This window comes from Asterias rubens, chromosome 21, assembly GCF_902459465.1.
Source record: "Asterias rubens chromosome 21, eAstRub1.3, whole genome shotgun sequence".
NCBI lineage: Eukaryota > Metazoa > Echinodermata > Asteroidea > Forcipulatida > Asteriidae > Asterias > Asterias rubens.
The window spans coordinates 7,795,513-7,817,700 of NC_047082.1; the positions used below are offsets into that span (position 1 = coordinate 7,795,513).

Sequence of the window (22,188 nt, forward strand, 5' to 3'; positions counted from 1 at the left end):
GAGTTGCTTTGTGTATTGTTGGAACATCTGCGCTTTGTGTATATAGGAAATGTTAAAAGTTTACTTTATGTTCTGGAGTATGATTTGTGTTTTCCTTCCTGACTATACGCAAATCTTGTGAACATTGCATGCAACCAAAGATCACTTCTTAATCTTGGTTTTCTTATCCTATACAAACGTGTGATCACCTTTTGTGCCTTCTCAAGTCCTGCAGAAAAAAACATATCCACAGGCATTTCACTTGGGTGGGTTTCGAACCCACGACCCCGCTTTTCATATTACTTGTAAACAAGATTTGATAGATGTTTTGTTGGTTGACCTCTATTAATGATAACCGCTGCTAAATATATAGGAAAAGGACTGTAAATCTCGGTGCTATAGTAGTAAGAGTCAACTTCTCTAGAATCATCAGGTTCGAATCCCAACCGTGTATGGGTAAAACTAAATAATACAGACCCCCATAAGATTACCACCAGGTAGTATTTTCTCTGGAAAACTGACGAGTCTATTTACTCTTCTTTAACAATAATTCAGTGTGGCTTGGAAGAGTGAAGAAACTCGTTAACTTAATAAGATTCAATGATCATACAATTCCTTCTTACAAAAAGCTCATTGTGTAATATTGCACAAGCATTGCAAGAATTTCGCCACGAATGTTTTTTTTTCCGTCGTGTGAAAAGGGTACAGCTCCAAGTTTGTTGACAGCTTTTATCCAAAGCTCATGAAGACTGGTTCCCTTTAATGCAAGACGCTGTCAAGGTTCTATAAGAAGTCAAACATAATATATTCCCTTCGATTTATCCCACTTATCTGATAAACCGTTATGGACCGTTGACAATATTGTGTCAGGGGTAACTTGTAATTCCAGATTTGGAAGCTGTCAATCAGTTGTGGAATATACTCGCTCTTTCTTTCTCTCTGGGGCCCTGGCTCTAAATCGAAACCATCCTAGCTGTTCCCACATAAATCTGGCCAAATCAGTGAATAAACTCGCAAACAAATCTCCAAGTTTCTGGAACGAATTTTAGGTAATTTTCCGAGTGCGTTTGTCAGCAAATGTGATTACGGGGTTTCAGGGCGGGCCGCGTTTTGGTCACACTGCCTGGGGGTAATAATATACCCTGGGCCCCGTCGGGGAAGGATGTCGAGAGCCTGGCAAAGTGTCATCGTAACTTTGAAAAGTTAAACTTTGTTGGGAATGATTACTGAGCCCTGAGGAAAAACAAAGTTTTTTTATCAGAGCGCGCAAAAGGTCAGAACTAATCCGACACAGGTCGGTGAGACGTGTTTTTGTTAGAAGAAAAACAACGGAGGTAACGAATTGATCTGAAGCAGAGACATCGCTGCTACTTCTAGGAGAAAGTTCAGAAAGTTTCTATGATTTCCCAAGAAACCGACTTTATCTGTAAGTTTGGTGAAGCCGATATAGTTTAGCCGTCTTGGGAAGGCGAAGAAGTTTAGGTCAACACAGAAACAAATCGATCTGCTCACCTAAACACTGTCGAACAAACTTCCAATGAAGTAAAAATAGAACCAAGTTTAGTTGTGTTTTTGTTTTATACTTCTATTTATTTGTTGACACTTTATTTGTTGACACTTTATTTCGTTATCTCTGTTGATCTTTTACAAAGATGTATGTCATGGGTCACATGGTCTAGATAGCAAGGCTGATATGCAAATTATGTCATGATTATGCATGTCTCATAGTCTTCACGTGATTGGTTAACACAATGGTTGCATCTCTTTTCGTTGACATTATCTAAATCCTTCAAAAGCAGTCTTTAAAAGCTTTTTAGGGCAAGGTTAGGTTTTTAATATGACAAAAAAAAACATCGCGACATTGAGTTCCAGTGTGATCTCACAGAATAGCGCCCCCATTTGTCAAGGTTACGCAAGCAAATCTAAGTAGATGGCAGGTATCCCCAATCTTCTCAATTATTGTATAGTCATTTTGGTAGAGCATCTAAAAAAAAAAAGCTGAAACAGTTTAGAGCAAACGATAATGAATGATTAGCCAGGAACAGGCTTATTATGTACCATTTCTTTATCATTGAAGGGAGGAAATTGTTGCACTTCACAAAAACAAAAACAAATATTGTATTTTAATATTTAATTTTAACCTTTCACCTCTGTGTATTAAGCACTGATTTCTTTACTTACCAATTATATTGGGTTTGGAAACATATTGGATTGGAATGAATACTCTCTTCCAAAACACAATTTTTTCTACAATTTATACCTTTCTTGAAACATGGGATTTTTCTTCTTGCTTTCTAGTGCAGCCTTCATGATTGAAGATTATAGTCGCTATGCAAGACACACTGGGTGCGATAAGTGTGTAATGGATGTGCGTTGATATTTACTACAACAACACACGGGACCTACAGCTTTACGTCCCATCCGAAGGATTTAATAGATTGATAAACCACCCCTTTACCTGGCAATTATTGATTCCTTTGAAATGATGCCACAATTCTCGGTGACATCTTGCACGTTTACTCAACATCCATTGTAAGACCTCCCTCGTGAGTAATCGTGTCACCTTTGTCTCCCTTTCTCTTTAGAAGGTCACTCCCAAAACGGTGTTGTAATATTATTAAAAGGGGTCCCTGGTGATTATAATATGCCCCTGAGAATCGAAAGGAGACCCTTGGGAATTGCTGTCCCCACGTCTTCCTGAAGATCTTTGCATCATCCATTGCCTTCTCTCTCTCTCTCTTTTTTTTTTTTTTTTGCATTTAAATTGATACATATTCGTTTTGCAGTAACACCATGCTATACCTGCAGGTAGATTATGTTCTTTTGAGAGTTTGTCTTGCTTTATCTACTACCTGTTATCAAATAGATACAAACATGGGGCTACCGCAAACTTAATATTGATACCTGGCCATGCAATGCCTCAAACCCATACATTTCAATTAACTTCATGAAACCGATGTTGGGAGGAAAGTTTCAAAAAAGTTACAGCTTCAACTTGAAATTACATCCTTTTCAACCGAAAGAATCGGTTAACTTTGATTCGATTCTAGAAGTGACAAAAACGGCTCAGTCTATGCCTCCAGCTACTTCTTTGTCTTGATAAAGAGACGGGATGCCAGACCTAAATAACATTTTGAATTAAAAGTTGAAGAACTCTTGAGATAGACTCGGAGCTTCCAGAGTTTTCTTGGAAAACTATAAGAAGTCAGACTTCCTGGCCTTGGGGAACGAGCGAGGATAGCATTGTCGTCATCATGTTGTTGTTGTTTCTTTATCCGATTTTACGGAATTGGCTTTGGAATCCTTTAAATAGTTTGAAATAGAAACTGTCTTTTTGCCCATGACTGTTCTAAATTGTATTTTATTATGTTCGTTCTGTTCATCACCGTTGTTGTTAATATTGTAAACTTCAATCAGTGAAGAAAACATCATAATTCTTTGAAGACCAACCTTATTTTACTATATAATTTAAAGTAGGCACATTTTCTGTGTATGTTTAGAATGTAATTAGATTACTTTTAATTTAAGATATTCAACAAATTTTAATTTTAATAGAGTGCATAATTATAGGCACTCTATTGTTGTGTTATTGTGATGTTTTTCTTTCGAAATAATACAAAAAGAGTGTTTAAAGTTGCTATTCCTTTTGCAATTTTAATGGGTAAAGATGTTTACAGACACCCATAATGACCAAAAAGAAGGGGGTATTATTAACTCAACTCCACATAAAGGAAATGTTTGAAAAGAAGGGGTACAGATACTTCTCTGTCATTTTGGTGAACAACCCACCCGTCCGGAAAGCTTGATACACGGGTCATATTGCCCCGAGTAGTTACCCCCTTACCCTAGGGATAAGTGCCTGACACAATGCTTCCTTCATCGGTATGTACCTTGTCAATGTAAGGCTCTGTTCGTGGGGGTTGACGAACGGGTAAGCCCGCGGGGGCGTTGGTGTTCGGCGTCACGGTGAACTGTAGTTCTCGTAAGAAGAGTGCAGTACCTACTATGAAATCATCATAATAAACATTCATAGAGGTAAACCTTTGGATAAGTTGAAGGTTTGAATTGTAGAATTGTTTTGGGTTTTGTTTAGATGATCTTCAAATCAAGAGACTTTGGCAAGCTATCACATGGGGATAAAAACGCAAAGCTGGCAACAGCCAATCTCTCTCAAACACAAATTTGCTTAACGTCTGTAATTATGAATTGCACAAATCGAAAAATTTGTTTTCAGTAACTTGACGATGATACTTATACTAGTCATTTTGAAGTCAGTGGTTAGCTTGTGGTTGCAAGTTGCTTATGTTGTGGTTGTATTATTTGCTGGGATATTCCAAGTAAGAATACTGGTCTTTGACATCGCCAAAGGTGTTCAGTGCCTTTAAATTGAAAACTACGTTGTCTTTTCTGTTCATCTTCATGAAATGTTTCGGACTGACTTATGTGAGAACTCTTTGTTTTTAATACTATGCATAAAGGTGCCCCCCCCCCGCCCGCCCCAATTCTAAACAAGTTCTTTTCTGTACACCAAAATTGCCACTGTTAAACTGATTTTCAATGAGGATTTGTTTTCTTTTTAAATCCATTAAAAAAATGGAATCCTTACAAAAAAGTCTGGAATTTTTTTGAGGATGGCAATTCTGCTTATAGAGAGAAAAAAAATTGCCTTCTAAACACCCACACCAGTTTGACGTCCCACCGAAGCTGGCCTGAAACACTGTCAATCTGTACGGGGTGTGAAGGCTCAAGATGCCCCGGTCATTGCCACTCGGTATGCCCGGTGTTCATCAACCATCATGTCCCTCTCTAATCTATGAGCAATATTACCAACTAGCAGACGGATTATCAATTTGCTTCATTTCCTGTCTGGAAACCCTCAATATTAAAGCAGGCGATGCTGTTCCTTTGAATTACAATGACGGAGCGTCATACCCTGACTGATGGTAACCCCCCCCCCCCCCCCTCCCCCATTTGTTGTAATAGGGGCAAGGTGCTGGGGGTGATGACTAGGCCTGATGAGTAGGGGTGGTGTTCTTAGGGAGGTTGTAGTGTCTGGAAGAGGTACCCAGCCCCAGTCCCTTAAGACAATTTAAAGACAGGCTCCAAGGTGAATACAACACCGTTCTTAAAAAGAGTATGTCACAGGTTTGCATGAACACTGGGCGGCCATCTTGCGTGTTCACAGTGGATTTACATTGTCAAAGGCCCATTATTGTTCTCTTGCAACTTCGATGACCAATATTGAGTCAAATTTTTTACGCAGATTTGTTGTTTTGTACATATTATGTTGGCATATACCAAGTGAGAATACTGGTTTTTGACAATTACCAAAAGTGTCCATGCCTTTAATCATATCCTACCCAAAATATTATTGTTATTGATTATTTAGATAAAACAATATTACACTAATTGGCAAACGATTGTAATCGATTAAAGAAACATCCGTTTTGGATTCCAGCGACCCAACATTAAAAGATTATAATTATCATAGCCCATTATTATCCCACAGTGCTTTCATTCCCGGCTAAATGGATACCAGTAATTTACATAACAATAAACATACAGCTTTGCTCCATGTGCATGTTTCCCTCCATCATACAATCTGTTTTGAGAGGAATATCAATTTCTACCTTCAGCTTTTCAAAGTTAGTTTCTTCTTAAATTGGTCCAGTCTTCTTGTTATGTATCCCTTCACCCACAGTGGCCTGTAGCTTTGTTTAAGGTGAATTTGCATAACAATTGTATAATATTAAATATGCAAATAACATGTCATGTGCGCGAATGGACGAGTCCATTCATTTATAAGCGTTTCAAAATCATTGCAACAATGGGGCGCACTATGAATGCAAAGTACATCATTTCCAAAGGTGTTTTGTTTGGTCATTATTTAGAAATCTATGTTGCAATTTTTATGTAGTTTATGTCCCGGTGCTATTGTTTTTATTTTTATTTTAATGTAGATAGAGCAAAACGTCTTTGTGATAAGTTGGGGTGACATGTCGTTTCACTCAACAGAGGGCAGTATTGGTGGCAGACTGATAAGATAATAATAGTTATCCAATTAACAACCGAAGAAGACATGTAAATATTTTGACTCAGAAGACCTTCGTCATGATAGTGTTTCATTTTGGTTTAATTATTGAAACCGAAATAATATTAGTTCAAGGGAAAGTTTTCTTAAAGATTTAACATAAGCAAGAGAAAGTCGGTCTTACTCTTACTAACTTAGGGCCTTGTCACACGAGGCAACTTTGTACATGCAACTTGGAAGCAACCAACTGCAGTGCATGCGTCAATACCACTTTGATGGCCTAACGGATCATTTATCAAACAATGTCTTAAGATTCTCAAGAAATTTATGATAACATTCGCCTTGATTGTTCTTGTAGGGTTTTGTGCTGATCATTATCAATACAAAAAAACTCAGGTTTTAGCAAAATGACAGCTAATTTTACAAATAATAATTGTCCTATGGGGCTGCACTCTACAAGCATTTGACCCTAGTTGTTAAACACATTTGACGATTTTTTTTTCTTAATCAGCTGATATACTGAATTTGATCATTTTTACTTTCATCGTTGGTGCATATTTGATGAGGTACATGGTTTTAGGTAACGAATAGGCTAAATATAAATAAAATTGGGCCTTGGTTACCATGGCAATCGGTTACCATGACATGGGAACCCCTTGAAGTGGTTTTGGGACTGTGTATCAACTTCCCATTGCGGATTCTGATTCGACTCACCGTGTTTGAATTGATATTGTCATGGGTCGATTGAGCTCTTTATCGGCGTTCAGTCCTTTATAATGCCTCGTAGTGAGAGAGGTCACCTCGGAGTCAACTCGACCGTGAGATCTAAGATGCTTTTCGTTCGGATAAAAATGTCTCGCACATGGAAGAGTTAATTGTTTCATTACTTGCGCATCGTACCTAACACAGAGAGGCCGGTGTGGCGGTTTCAGTCTTCCGCCGTGTTCAGTTTTCCGGGTGACGTAGCCGGACATTTCAACACGTTGTTCGAACGGTTTTAGCTTTCCGGCGTGTTCAGTTTTCCGGGTGACGTAGCCAGACAAAAATACCGCCGCGAGTACCCTGGCAAGTACTGTAGTTCAGTGAAATAAAAAAAATAACTAAACAAATAAAATAAAATAAAAAACGGTAATAAATAAATTTAATAAACTAAACCTGAATAATAAAAACTTCTTCTGATTCTCTGACGTTCGTTCGGTATAAATACAGGATAATTTGCTTGGTCTTCACACCAAATTCTCTCATACGATCCACGCGTTCGCCGCTCGTTGTACTCGTGGACGCCGCCATGACAGCTACCGGAGAGTAACACGGATGACTCAATACGGCACTAAAAATGGACTACTTTCGCTTGCTGTGCGCAGGCATCGCATGACGTAATGTTACCGTATTTGGTCATTCGGAAAACTGAACACGGCGGAAAGTTGAAACCGCCACACCGGGACTCTACTTTCGGGTGCGGGACCAGGCTATACTGTCTGGTCATCTTTAACTCAATGGAGTGGCGGTGAAATATCAATAGTAGGGCCTACTGTTTACTTAACACGGTGGGATAGAGTAATGCTTTAAGTAATGGGTAGGGTTATGACGATGATGCACTCACATCCATTTAGAGTCAGGATTGTTACGTCGGCCTTAGTGTTGATATTAAAATGTGCTATTCATTGCTCGATGTGGTTTGAAGAAAGACGTGTTCATTCATTCAGTTCGTTTGACCTTATATGGTCATTATGGGTGCTACTCTCACTGTCACGTGATAGTTACATAATATTATAGACTAATGAAGGTGGTACCTTGTTGACGATTATGCTACGTCACAACTAAAAGTATAACCATCAGATGCATGCATTTCATATTCTGTGTTTATTGTTAATCTACGGTCATGCAGACACCTCATACTGCGGGTTTTACAGCAGGACGACCAACTGACACCGAGAACCATGAAGTGAATAATATCAGAGGGGGGGGGGGGTTAGGTTGTGAACACCGGATGCATCCATGACTGATCATTTTAATAAACTCTTGATCTTATAATTATGTCATATCATTTTACGAGCCACAACCAATCTTCTGCGATTTCCACACCCCCCCCCCAAAAAAAAAAAAAAACACCTAAAGTGATGGTGATTTTCCCAGTTGTTATTATTGAAATTAAAAATATAAAGGCCTGGTAAGGATTAAACAAAATTTAGCCTGAAAGCTTACTGATTATGAAGTTCATACTAGATCAATTTGTGTATGTAAAATGTTTTTTTATATATCTGAAATGAAGTCATATTCAAGAAAATTGTATACGCAAACTTAACTGATTTCGGCTTGCATCCAAAATTAAAGAAAATGTGTTTTTATATGTTTTTTCCTTCAATATTTTAAGTTTGATATGTTTAAATTATAACACGCGAAAAGTTTTTCTTTTTTATGATAACCAGTTTTTGATATTTTTATAATAAGCTTGAATCGCGAGTCTGCAGACGGCCTGAACAATGCGGTGCCTGTGGCCGCCTATTCAATCTATACAAATAAACCATGAATCGGTGATACAATAAGAACATCGACGTCATAACAAATTCCATCATTTTATATAAAGTTCCATACATGGTCATGTGCGAGCCAATATGCCTATTTATAATGTGTGCCCAATTCCTCTGAGGGATAACTTCTCGGGACCTTAACGAGAATCCCCGTGAGTTGTGACGTCAATAAGTTTACCTTCGGGAGTTCAGGGAGACTTCCTTTTACTTTGGCGAGTTGCGAAGACCGGAGGTGTGCTTCGATTTGAAACCTCCAGGTGAAGAAAGAAACTAAAGCTGGTTTAGGGACAGTTCGTAAATCACAATTTTGAGTCCATGGAAAATGTATTTTTGTATAAACGGAACTGTTTAAATCGGTTCAAGTTTGTTGAATGAGCTGTACATGGGATTTGACTTATTCAAAAAGCTCCCATCTGCGTCGAACATTGTGAAACGTATAGACCGTGTTGAATAACCCTTTTTGCTTTTGAAAGTCGCCATCTTGTAGGGCAAACCGTATGCACGTCAAAACGCGTACATGCACACAGCACGCAGCTTTCCCGGTTTGATTTCTACACATGCACGCACACACCCACGCAAACGCGCACAGACGCCATGTTGTAGGGCAGATATTTGGACGATGACGTCATATTCAATACGGTCTATTGGAAAGGGACTGAAATCAGTGACAATTGCGTCAGCTATTACATCATTCACAATCCCTTCTTGATACGCATCGATGTATCAGGGTAAACAAAAAATATATATATAACCTCTGGATGTATGAACTCCAGCTGAGTTCGATAATATTACTTACGAAAAGCTAAAGACCATGTGAACTTTGTTTACAATAAGTGTGACCTTGTACATTCTTTGAGTATTCTGGCAGGCACAATACTACACAGGTCCTATGGGAAAGTTGACATTTTGTGTCATATATTCCACACAAATCAAAGAACTATGAAAAGTAAAAGCTGGACAAGTTTTGAGATGTGCCCATATCAAAAGTTGATAAGAATTAGACAGTGCAATCTCCATAAAATATAAGATTTGATGTTTCCTTCCATTGAGCTGTGTACAAATCGTGCCTGCAGGAAGTCCAGGCTTTGTGGCTTTATTGTAAACATGAGATGTCACAGGTCACATCGTCTATACATTGCTTTCATAGGTGGTGGTGGACATTTTGAGTTACTCCCGTTCAAAAATATTTGTGGTTGTTTGATTGCTGTATTTACAAATGTTGTTCAACAACAGAAGTCAGGAACATTTATTGCAAGTAAGTAAAAAAACTTATTAAACGAAATTAAGTACAAATGGAGGTTGTTGAGCACACTCTGCTGTGTGAACTGCTGGTCCAACAAATAAAAAGGGTAATTATGAAAGTCAGTTATAAGACCCGGTAACCCTAAATTGCCTACATTTTTAGACATCTGCTTTTCTGTGTCCTGTATGGTTTTGGTTTATGACCGCAATGAACACGAGCTGGTACCTGCTTAGTGTTGTTGTTGTATTCAAGGCGATCATGAAGTCCTCAACCTTTACCCTTCGTAGTAGCATGTACATGTACGGTCGTGTGACTATAACCCTGGTTACAAGGTTGAAACAAGTCATTATGCAGATCTACCGAAATAGACTGGCTCCCAAACGAATCACTAAACAAGGATAACATTTTGATGGATGCCTGCCGTTGCCATGGCACCCTTCGCCATCCCCCTTTTGTTGAAAGATCCCAAGCAGAGGGACATGCAATTAACATTGAGGGCTGCTTTGTTGGCATCTCTCTGCAGGTCAATACAGGGGCAGGCAGCTGGGTGTCTTCAATATACCCTTTTAATAAGGGGGTAGCATTTGCACCCCTCGCCCTGGCTATATACATTTAACACTGCTTTGTTCTGAAGTCATAATACAATACTACGGTAACTTCAGTGGGACCATGGTGGGACAGTGAGGGGCCAGGAATTGCACCCTCGCGGTGGGTGTCCCCCTCGCCTCCCGGTACCCCGATTTGGGCCCGGCTTGAGCCTCATCATAAATCTAATCTGTGTCGCGTGCCGTACTCGTTCCTGGTGTCGAATAACCCTTGGCCCCCGTGACCGCTCGCGTGGTCATACTGATTGGATTCCAATCAAAACGACGACTGTTGCGTGTCTTGTTTGCTTTTTGCATTATTCGAAAGTGCGTTGCGTTTTTAGTTTCTTTGTTTGGTGTTTGTTTGTTGTTTAGTTTGGGGTTCCGGGTGTTTTTGGTTTGTTTTTGGTGTTGTTTAGAACGTGTATGGATTGTTTGATCATGGATAAAAAGCGCAGTGCATTTTACATTCTTTGTTTTTTGTTTTCTGTCGGGATGCTTTTTGTTTGTTGGGATTTGTTGGTTTGTTTGTTTGCTTGCTTGTGTTTTGTTTGTTAGGGTAATTATTGGCTTGTCCCCCCCCCCTCTCCTCTCTCTCTGTTTTCTTAATAAAACCACCACAACTGTCTCCTCCCACTTATAATATTAAGTACTACAAAGTTATTTTGGAACTAAACCCTGCACCGCGAGACCATTGATTCATGCTCCTGTTACATAAATGTTATCAAATTGTAAAACCTTTCGAAAGTGAACACAAAGCTTTCAATTTTGCAATAGTTTCACTTTTATCGTTGGCTGGGGTCTGGTTATGCACTGGTTATGTTTTTCGATGACAGGGGAGGATGCCTGTGTATTTTTCCACAGAGCTCGGAAAAGTTTTGGGTATACAGTGCAACACACATCGGTGGTGTATGGGTAAAAGCAAACATTAATTGTCATGAATATATATAGGCCTAATCAACAACAAACGAAAACATGACGAACTCTTGCAATATCTTTGTAAACTGAAACAGCCGTCGATAAGTATCTTTGACAAGAGTGGATTTTCACGTAGTGAGCCCTGCTGGGTTAGCAGTTAGTATTGAAAATATCCCCCTGGTCCCAACGATCCATTAGATCGGTTGAGTCCTATACATGTACCCTTAGTCCAACCTCCAAACAAGGATGTAAATGCGGGCACCGGTTTATGTAACAAAGGGTCACTTCCTATTCTGCAAAAATAAAGCGGCATCGAGTGGTACTTTTGAAGGGGGGGGGGGTGTGACAGTGCTCGCCAGTGGATAACATCTGAGCTAGTACATGTCGTGTGAATTTATAATGTTATTTAGATTCGTAGAGATAGGTGTGTATATGGGTGTAATAGGTTTGAGCGGTGACGGTACAGTTTTTGTGTTGTTTGGTTATCCAGTGTGACAACATGATAATCATGATGGGGTATTAACTCGACGGGTGAACTAATTAAGAAGGGTGTGGAGAGGTTGGGATGGATAGAGGGGAGACCATTCCGAGCTGGGTATGATGTACGATAGAGACAAAGAGATGTCCGGTTGGGCGAAGGGTCATGCACTCCAAACCTACCCCCTACCCAAACATACCTGAAATTGTTTCAAAGTGTTGGATTTCTTTGTTACGCCCAACCAGTTTAAAGGTGCTTTAAAGGCACTGGACAAGTTTAGTTTTTGAAAGACCACTTGGTGTATCCCAACATATGCATCAAATAACAAATCAGCATTTGGAATCAATATTGGTCATTTAAGTTGCACAAAAATAATGAAAGAAAAAAACACCCTTTTTGCACAAATAGTTTGTGCCTGCAGCTGCCTGAGAAGGCTTCAGGGCTGAAGACTTTCTCCGGAATATTTTACGGATAAAAAAACCCTCCCTCAACAGCTCCGCTTTGCTCGTTACCAAATAGGTTTTTATGCTGATATTAATTTGTGTTAATTATTACCAAACTTGCAATATGATCATTGATCACCGTCAGGGCCGATCTAGCAAATTCTACTAGTACTTAATTGTGGTTGTTGTTGTTGTTTTTTAACTTTAGTCGCACGTCAGTCAACGATTATACATTTTAGCACAACTTGGCTCCCTTGCTGCCACAAAAACACAATAATTTCCTATCTCAGTATCATGCATCATTCCAATATTTTTTCCAGAGCAAAGTTTGTGGATTAAATGTTTTCCTGACGGGTAGGAATGTAGTCAACGGAAATACCAAAAAAACAGACCAAAGCATTACACCGGAACTCCTACGTGAACTTACAACCCCCCAAAGTCCAGCATTTTATGAAGGTGTGGATACAAGGGAAAGACGTTCAAGATTTGATGTCATAAACTGTAATGCCACCCCCCCCCCCCCCCCCCAACGAAAGAGGTGAAATAAGGAAATAATTCACAGTGGATGAAATTGAAACCCCTACTGTATCCAAATGTCATTTCCTGTGGGGCGAACAATGAGGGAGAGAAAATTATAAAATTTCATTTTTAAATCGCGACAAAATGCCCCAGATAATCTTTATTATCAGTCTTAAATGGAAATAAAAGCTTCTCAAATTTCCCTTGTCCATTTTCGAATTATCAAATGCCCCAATAACAACGTCATTGTCGCTTCATGCTGCCTATGAATTATGAACCCAAATAAGGAAGTTGAAATGCACTTTTTTCAAGTTGAAAGTTGAAATTACATAATTTGTTCAGCTTTATTTCCTTTTTTGTTCGAAGAAATTCTAATCATATCTTTGTTCCCCTTTGATCACGTGGGAACTCATAGCCAATCAAGCAACACCAATTAGTCATATTCGTGTATGGAATTTAGACAATGACACTGAATTTATTTTTACCACGCCAGTAGTCATTGTCATGTGATTGTAACATTGTATGGGGAATATGACTATCTGCAGTAAAGATTGTGGTGTTACAAAAACATAAATCTACCCGTACAAAAATGGCTGTATGCACCGCAAACAATAATAGGGCCTTCCTTCGGTTTACAGCAACTATGCGGTACCAGCATAACGTTCTCCGAATCCATGATATATTAACATGAGAAACCAAATACGATTGGGACCTTAAAAACTCGCTGGTAGTCCGCTTTACAATGTAACAATCCGCAAACTTTAGTTCAATTCATCAATGGTTTGTAAAGAGTTTGTCAACTAAAAGTTGTCTGAACTTGCTAACATCTTACGAGCAAATCACACCCAGCGACATACCAATGAAAACAACAAATTGCGAAAACGTTACTATCGTTTATGTCTTGCACCAGTTGAGATATCAGCTAAATATTACGTATGAAAGTTCTCACTCTATCGAAACATAACCCATGAAGCTACCGAACCATCCCTTTTCCCGGTGTCGAGCCGTTGACATGAACATTGCCTAGAGTTAGAATCATTACGAAAGATAGGTTAGTCTTCGTCATGTCAATACTAAAACTTCTGTACTCTGAAGATGTTGCATTTTGTTTTACTGTTCAACTCACCCAAAGTTTCGATCACGATACTTCATCAAACATTTATATACACATATTTGTCAGATTATGAATGTTCCCACATTATTAAACTTACACAAGATGCAGGCTTATATTGGTTTGTCAATGAGTAAAGCCATTGTGACGTTGTAACAGAGTGTTTAACCATGCAAGTTTAAAAGAACACTCAACATTACTTGGCTTCCATTGCGAAATGGTTATGAAACGCGTCTTATGAAATATCACTTCATGACTTCTGCATATTTGTACTTTCTTGTGGTTCGTTCCTTCTTTCAAGAACGCTCGAACAAAGAGCACAAAGTAATTAATTTTAATGACATGAGATATTCTTGCACTCATGTACTTAAAGACATCGCTGCTGTGCGGTGGACAATAGAAGAAAAGTTGTTATCTCTAATAGACTAGCTATCGTCCCATAGCATTGTGCAATGAAGAGAAACAACTCCTTTTTCTTTCTCACTGCCGTCCGAAAAGAGAAAAAAAACACGAAATTATTTCCTGTGAGACAAGAGGCCATGATGTCCACCTTCTCCAAGTAAAGTCTCCCCCATCCCCGAACAAAGAGAGGCATGGGTGAGGGTTTTGGCTAATTAGTCCGAGTGAGCTACCACTAGGGGTCTGGAGGGTAAACCAGAGAGCCGCTTGCGTCAGGTCCATTGCCTCCTCACCAAGTTCTCCCACTCTATTTTCTTCGGAGTCTTCATCACCGGTCTCCATCGCCCCGGGCTCCTTCGGGGGCCGAGGTGCCAGCTTCCAACTCCCATCCCCCATGCGTCCACTCATTATCATTCGACAAGCACTCGGCGTTGTACCCCGTTGCCAATTTAAAAATATAAAAAATATATAAAAGAGCGAGTCAACCAGACGTGGAGAGAGCACCCGCTGGCGTGGTCCATCAAAACCACTCGGCCGGTACGACAAGCCTAGCCACGTAGGCACACTCATTCCCCGTGCTGCACCTCCATGACGTCACCAGCGGAACATCTCCTGCACCCCTACGCATGCTCAGAGAGGGGCACGGCTAAGTACCCTCCACGAAAAAACAAAGCCTTTGTCAGTCACCTCCGCCGTATTGATTGAACCAGGGTTCGGTACCGCACTACTGCTAGTTTGCTTCCCCGATCGACTCACTCGCTGCACCCCGTCTACAGTGCCGGTGGATATTACTCCATTAGAAACATACTGTGTGCTCCTCTTCGAAACACCGAACGCCAGCCCGTACCAACCCCGTCAGTCGACCCACCAGTATCTCACTCCGAACCGCTCTCCACCATCTTACCCAGGATTTCACCGGCGATTTGGACTGGTTTTTACCGCTGATTATATAAATAATTTTTTTTTTTTGCGAGAGTAGTGGAAACATTTTGGGAGTACCGACACTGCACCTTTCCAACTCAACACGGGCACGGTGATCTGGGCAAGTCAGCTAGCATGTGGAAGCGAGGACTGCGTAGAAAACCGCACGCTAAGGCTGAGGTAATGTGGTATGACGTAGCACGTAGATAGAAGCAATTTTATTCACGCAGGCTAGTATACCATTTTAAATGGTCGTGTGTGATACAACCCCCTTTAGCTCATCAGATATTGAGTCTTGTTAGTAAGCATTTATTTACCACGATGACATAGGTTCATTACGCAGACGAAATATTACAAAACAGAGCATGATGCGAGAAGGTCAAGACGCTTCTTCTTCCCCCACTGTATCTGTCACCCTGTATATCACTCTATCTATCACCCCACGTCTCACTACGTCACCATTAACTTCAACGCGTGTCTGTGTATCGATACACAAAAAGAGTTTGTTATCAGACTCTGACAAGCGCTAGAATAAAACCAATTCATGGACCGTGAGAAATTGCGCAAAATATCGGCTAAACATCTCCATCGTTTGGGATGTAACACCCGCAACTCCGCATTAACGCGATGTGATATTGCCTTTTAAAAATGGCGGCCGGGAGGGCACACGCATATATAATTAAACCCGCTGCATACCCCCATCACTATACCCGAAATATCTGATCGGAAATTTTATAATCAACAACGGCATGCATCTCATTAATATTTTGATGATAATGTCGGGATATCGGTGAGAATTTATGGCAGATATTTTTTGATTGTGAGCGATGTGGAAATGTGAGATTTTGCGGTCCATATGGATGAGTAAAAATGGTCGAATTGCCGGTAGAGAGAGGAACTGATATTGTACACACAGGGTGCGGCAACGTACCCGCGCTATAATTACCATCTGCTGCGCATTAACGCTTGTCTATCACTCCTGGTCGGGCATTCATATGCAAATGCTTTATGATCCACGCACGGGCCATGCCATTTTCATGCCATTGTGCGCAGGTCATTTTTATTTCAGTTTTTGTTTTCTGTTCATGGAAATTATTATTTTAAGCTGGAGGATTCCCAGCGGTTTATACAGCGGCTTCTTCCAACACAACCTTGGATTAATATCTTCATTTTGCTGCGTTCGTTTTTTGCCAGTGAGAACGTCCGCATATTTTTATCAATTTATTTATGGCAGGCTAAATTGGCCGGACTATCCATTACGTACACTGGACTCACTGATTGGTGTTGGGTTTAAGAACTCCTCGCAGGTTGAAGCTTACTAATTGGAGGATTATTTGTTTTTACAGTAACTCTCTGCTCACACACCCAGTCCACAATTAGACGTCCCTGTACCCAAAGATATAATCCCCCTATATGCTCTCTCATATCCAAGTCACCATCGTGTCATCGCATTAGAACATCAATCCCATTGACTTGAATACACTGTTTTGTATACATGTACACTATACATATACTATGTGTACAACCTCCAGGCCAAATATGTAATGTATTTGTTAGGATAGTCAGATGACCGTTACAGCTCTGCATAATTATGATATTTTGTCTCCCCCCCCCCGGATCCCCTTCTGCCAGTCCTCACGTAACAAGATGCGGGTATATTTTTTTCGGCACTGGCGGGTATGCGAGACGGGTGGTGTGGCGAGGCTTAGGCAGGGGTGAGAGGTTCAATTTGGTTGTGGAGGGGAGATCGAGGAAGAGGGATGCGAGAGGGGAGCCGGTTTTTTCATTATGCTGAGACTTCAGATGGATGAGGGACATGACAGGGTGGCGTGACGGGGCAAATGGGGTGCTGGCCACTTTGGGGAGAGGGGTGGATTATACGCGTGGAGCTAAATTAATAAAGGGATTATTTAGTTGGGTTTTGACTGTGGGAAGACTGGAGGCAAGAACATAAAATAGACTGTTGAAAAAGATTGATGACAAAACAGTTTGAGATGTTGTGATGAAATATAGATGACGAATGTGAAGATTAGACGCAACATTGAAGTTTGTGAACTAAAAGAGGCCTGCTATATTTGCAAAGTTTGTTTTGTGTTTCATTTCATTTCAAGACATTTGTTTCCGTTCATTCCAACAAAATAACAAAAACAAAGAACAGTAAGAGGATAATTGAAAATGGGGGCATAACCAGAACATCCACAACTTGTGGTAGGCATTCCTAGACAAACAAAAACGCAAATGGACCAACTTTAACATTAACAAGGATAGTGTTTCGTTCTTAGGAGAAACATGACAGCTAATGGACAGTTGTATATACGACTTGTGGCAATGACAAACATAATGCATGTGTGTGAAACATTATGGGTTGTTTTTGTACGCTATAAATTGGATACATATATCCTGATGCATTTCAAGTTGACACTGTCGCCAAAGGAGGGAAAATTTATCATTGTTTCCTTTTCATTATTGAGCTTGTTTTGTTCATTGAGTGAGCGATTAGAATTCGTTGCCAACTTGCACTCGTGTGACCAAGATTCGTTTTTGGCTTAAAACCAGTTTCCTTGTTATACAAATAGTTTTCAATTGTCATCAAGATGCTATATATTGTCATCAGTCACCACATGGCAAACATCAATTTGCAGTCCATCCAACATTCTGTTTAAATTTAAGAAAGTACTCTCGGTGTTTCCAAACACATCAGAAATGTTTAACATTTAAAACAAAAGTAAATTAACCAGTATCAAGTGTTTTTTTATTTAAGCGATTTTAAAATATCGTCCATAAATCTTGGACAATTATTTGGAAAAGCTCTTGAATTTATATTAATTATGGCAAGTTGGGAACCAGTAGCAACATTTAAGTTTTTATTAAATAAACGAAAACTTTACCAAAGATTTAGTCCTGCTTTTAAGCATTCGAGAAGAATCTGATAGGGTCGAAACGTCGGGCTATTAGCTTTTCTTTTGCATAACGTGAAAGTATAGTCCAAAAAGCGAAAAGTTTTACTTTTGAAAATTTGTGTATACCAAAATCAGCAATTTCTCAAATCAACATTGACATGTGAATTTTGTTTTCTCTGGTTTGGTTCTACTTGGATGAATGTTTTATCCACAGTTAAAACTGAACACCTCATCTAAATTTCACCTCACACCCATCGACAATGTTACACATTTGGATTAAAAATGAAAGTTCTGCAAAGTGCAGTTTACACAACGTGTACAATGCAGTAACTATCGCTTTCACTGACTTCGTTTTTGTATAATCATTGCGCCATCTTTGTTGTTGCTATCAGTTTTTGTCACGTTACCCCACAAGGAAATACTTCAGGTCCTGGTGGGTTTTTAATCTGATATGACACATGACAAAGGCCACCATTTGGTTCCTCTTTCATAGCAGATGATTCTTCTGATTTTAGTTTCCCTACATTTGGCTTTCGGTGCCTCTTGTTTTTCCTGATCAACTCCTTTCGATGTTTTTATACCCCACCCTCATTTTGGTGTAGGCCTGCATAAACTTCCCATCACCCGTTCTTTCGATGTGGTTTTGAAATTCAAGGTGGGGTATTTGGGGGAAAATTCCCTCCATACAATTGGTGTAACAAAAACAAAAAATGTCATAAATCATGTCATGTTGAACTACTATAGAAACCAGTAATAATTTTGGCTCATAAAGGGTTTTCGATGGGGAATATTTTGTTTGGCTAAAATGGAATATTGATTTTTTTAATGATAACAAAACCTATGTAACATTAATACTTAGTTGATAGAACTGATCCGAGTTTTGTCTCGACGTTTCATGTCTTCAAGAGCTATCCTTAGTTATCCTTAGTTTCATGTTAGTTTTTAACTTTAACTAATTCGGTTCAAACCTTTGAAAAGTTTTAAAAGGGGACGTTTATCCTTTTAGATCGTACTTCATCGATTCAAAATCGTGCTTCATCGATTCATTTCTTCTTACAAAAATGCTCTGCTTGGAAGAGATTTGATAACTGTGGTCTGAGCAATCTTTATCAGATTATCTGGCTCATGGCTTAATCCAAACTCTGTGTTCCACGATTGTGTTGAAAACATTTTCGTAAATGAGCATAAAGTTTTGCTTCATTTCAGACAAGAAAATGTTGTGATTTGAGGCATTGCATGGTTAGGTATATATATTCGTTCTGCAGTAACACCATGTGTGTGTATCTTTACCTTGCTGTGTTCTTTTAAGAACTTGCTTTATTCTACTACTACTACTACTATTCTACTACTGTGGAGTAGATTTTCAGAATCCTATAAACTTCTCAGTTCTGAAAAATCAAACCACTAAACAAGTGCAAAATTAAGAATCTGCATATTATTTTTAAAATAACTTTAAAATTATAATGTTTTCATTCTCTTGCTATTGATGAATGGTGAAGTGAGTGCGTTTTGACAGACGTGTATTTAGAGAAGAAACCACAGCAAATCATCTCAAGTGTCCGTCTCGAACAATTTCAATCACACTTGAAGAAGAAGAAAAACGGCCGACTGAGAAAATGCTCTAAGAAAATAAAATAAATTTGGCGGACGCCAATCCAATTTCCTTTTTGCTTTATATGCAATTGTATTATTCGTTTCCTGTGAGGTTGGTTTGTTGACGTTGTACCACGGTGAAACCCCACAACGTCGTCATGGCTGATTGCACAATAAATGCGACGGTATAGCCGTGGATTTTGGAATTATAATCACATTGGAAATTTCGTCATTGTTGTTGTTTTTTTTTCTTTTTGCCGATTTTCTTTTGTGGAATATTTCATGATTTGATTATAACAGCGCGGTTATGGAGCCGAGTGGTGAGTAACAACTATGTTTCGAATTTACTGATGTGCATATAAAGGAATCAAACCCGAGGTTTGAGAGTTAAGGCAATGCTATGATCTAGGATTGCCTCCGTGGTTTCTTTTCATGTCGTCCACCTCTGTGGACCCCGGTTAGAATCCCACCTCAGAACATGGAGCCAAAGTTGCATGTGGATCGGGGTTTCAGTCTCTACCTAATTGTTCAGGTTTCCCCATTTTGGAGTTTTTCCTTCCACGTCTAAAACAGAACATTTTATCTTGTTTCAATATTCATCCCGTTATTGGTTGCCTCAGTGGTTTCTCTCCCTGCCTCCACCTCTGTGGACCCGGTTCTAATCCCACCTCAGATCTGGAAGATTGCATGTGGATTTGAGTTTTCAGTCCCTACTTGATTGTGTGGGTTTAACCAATTGAAGGTTTCCTCCCAAATCTAAAACTGATCATTTCTTCTGCTTCAGATGCTTGATAAAGTTTTCAGACTCAAATATTTCAGTGAGACAAACCTCTTTCTCAAAAACTACGTTCTCCGGAGAAAGTATTTTCTCACAAATGTTTTATAGTATACTATCAACAGCTCTTCGTTGCATGTTACAAAGTTATTTTTATGCTGTTATATTTGAGTAAATACCAAACGTGTCCATTGCCTTTAACTTTTGCTGCATTCTTCCCCAAAACATTTGCTCTATTTTGAGGTCATATTGACCCAATGTTCCAAAAACATCATTCATAGTTTTCAAAAAGTAACATGGAATCTGACTGTTTTCCCATCACATGAAACATGTTTCGATTTCCAGATTAGACACAACAGGGTAGCAGTGAGGGTCAGAGGTCAAGTAATGTATCCTGGCCCTGTATTCGAGGTGTCATGGGGTCAAATATCTCTAGAACTGTCAGGAGAAGATCTGATTTGATTTGATTTGAATCATTCAGAGATATAATGGCATATTGGCAATAGGGGAAAGACAACATCAGGTATTTAGCCGAGTAGCGCATATTAATGTTGCACAGGCTGCATGCTCCCCACCAGGGAGCTGAGATGGTTTAAGGAGTGATTTAAGGTCCAGTGACCAGGGGTAATAATGTGAAGCGCTTTGGGACTCCCTTCGGGTGTGAAAAGCGCTATATAAAATGGGTTATTATTATTATTATTATTATTATTATTATTGTTATTATTATTATTATTATTATTATTATTATTATTATTATTATTATTATTATTATTATTATTATTATTATTATTATTATTATTATTATTATTATTATTATTATTATTATTATTATTGTTATTATTATTATTATTATTATTGTTATTATTATTATTATTATTATTATTATTATTATTATTATTATTATTATTATTATTATTATTATTATTATTATTATTATTATTATTATTATTATTATTATTATTATTATTATTATTATTATTATTATTATTATTATTATTATTATTATTATTATTATTATTATTATTATTATGAAAACAGTTGAGGTGATATTCGGTAGCACACACCTAATTTTTTACTATATAGCAAAGTATTATTATCATAGGAAAAACTATAAATAATTGTCAAGTTGCGGGTACAACCACGGTTTAAATCTCTTTTGTGGGAGTGTTGGCTCTGAAAAGAGCCGGTGTGGTCTCGACGTTTCGAACAGTATACTCTGCTCGTCTTCAGGAGAATTCTGTTTTTGTTTTAGTGTTTCTTACCGATTGGGTAAACAAATCAGTCAATATCTTCAATTTTGTGGGAACAATTTTGTGGGAACAAGTCTTGAACCGAAAGAATCTACAAACAAACATCATTCTGTGTATTTATAAATAGGATGTGAAGCGGCATGTCAGTAGACGTGAGAACGGGCTTGACAGTTTAGACGTGGAAACAGTCACGTCACTGTCGACACACATGACTAAAGCCAGGTCTTACTGTGACAATCTAATTTAGTACATGATGACGATGTTCGGGAATATCTGGCGGCGATATCGGCGACTGGAGAGGGAGACTACAGGGAACTCTGTTGGATGATTCACAACAACGCACTCGCAACGCAATCCCCATAACATTGTAAAGTCGTCACTTCTATTTCGGTTACCTTGTGCCAAACGTCTTCCTCTAAGGACTACAACTACTTCTTCAGAAGAAGCTCAAAAATTACCCTCAGTCGCACTCCCCCCCAACCCCCATCATGGGAGATTGTGAAGACCAAATAC

At 39.0% G+C, this 22,188-nt stretch overlaps 2 protein-coding genes across 2 annotated transcripts in view; both read left to right on the plus strand.

The window, feature by feature from the left end:
• Window positions 1-2,295, plus strand: part of LOC117304800 (nucleolar protein 4-like) — a 29,894-nt gene extending 27,599 nt beyond the window's left edge. The window contains exon 4 of the mRNA XM_033789414.1: window positions 2,278-2,295. Coding sequence (XP_033645305.1) covers window positions 2,278-2,295 — 18 coding nt within the window. The remainder of the gene's footprint in view (window positions 1-2,277) is intronic.
• A 12,091-nt stretch (window positions 2,296-14,386) lies between these two features.
• Window positions 14,387-22,188, plus strand: part of LOC117304342 (nucleolar protein 4-like) — a 41,648-nt gene continuing 33,846 nt past the window's right edge. Inside the window, exon 1 of the mRNA XM_033788738.1 lies at window positions 14,387-15,337. Coding sequence (XP_033644629.1) covers window positions 15,293-15,337 — 45 coding nt within the window. The 5' untranslated portion in view covers window positions 14,387-15,292. The remainder of the gene's footprint in view (window positions 15,338-22,188) is intronic.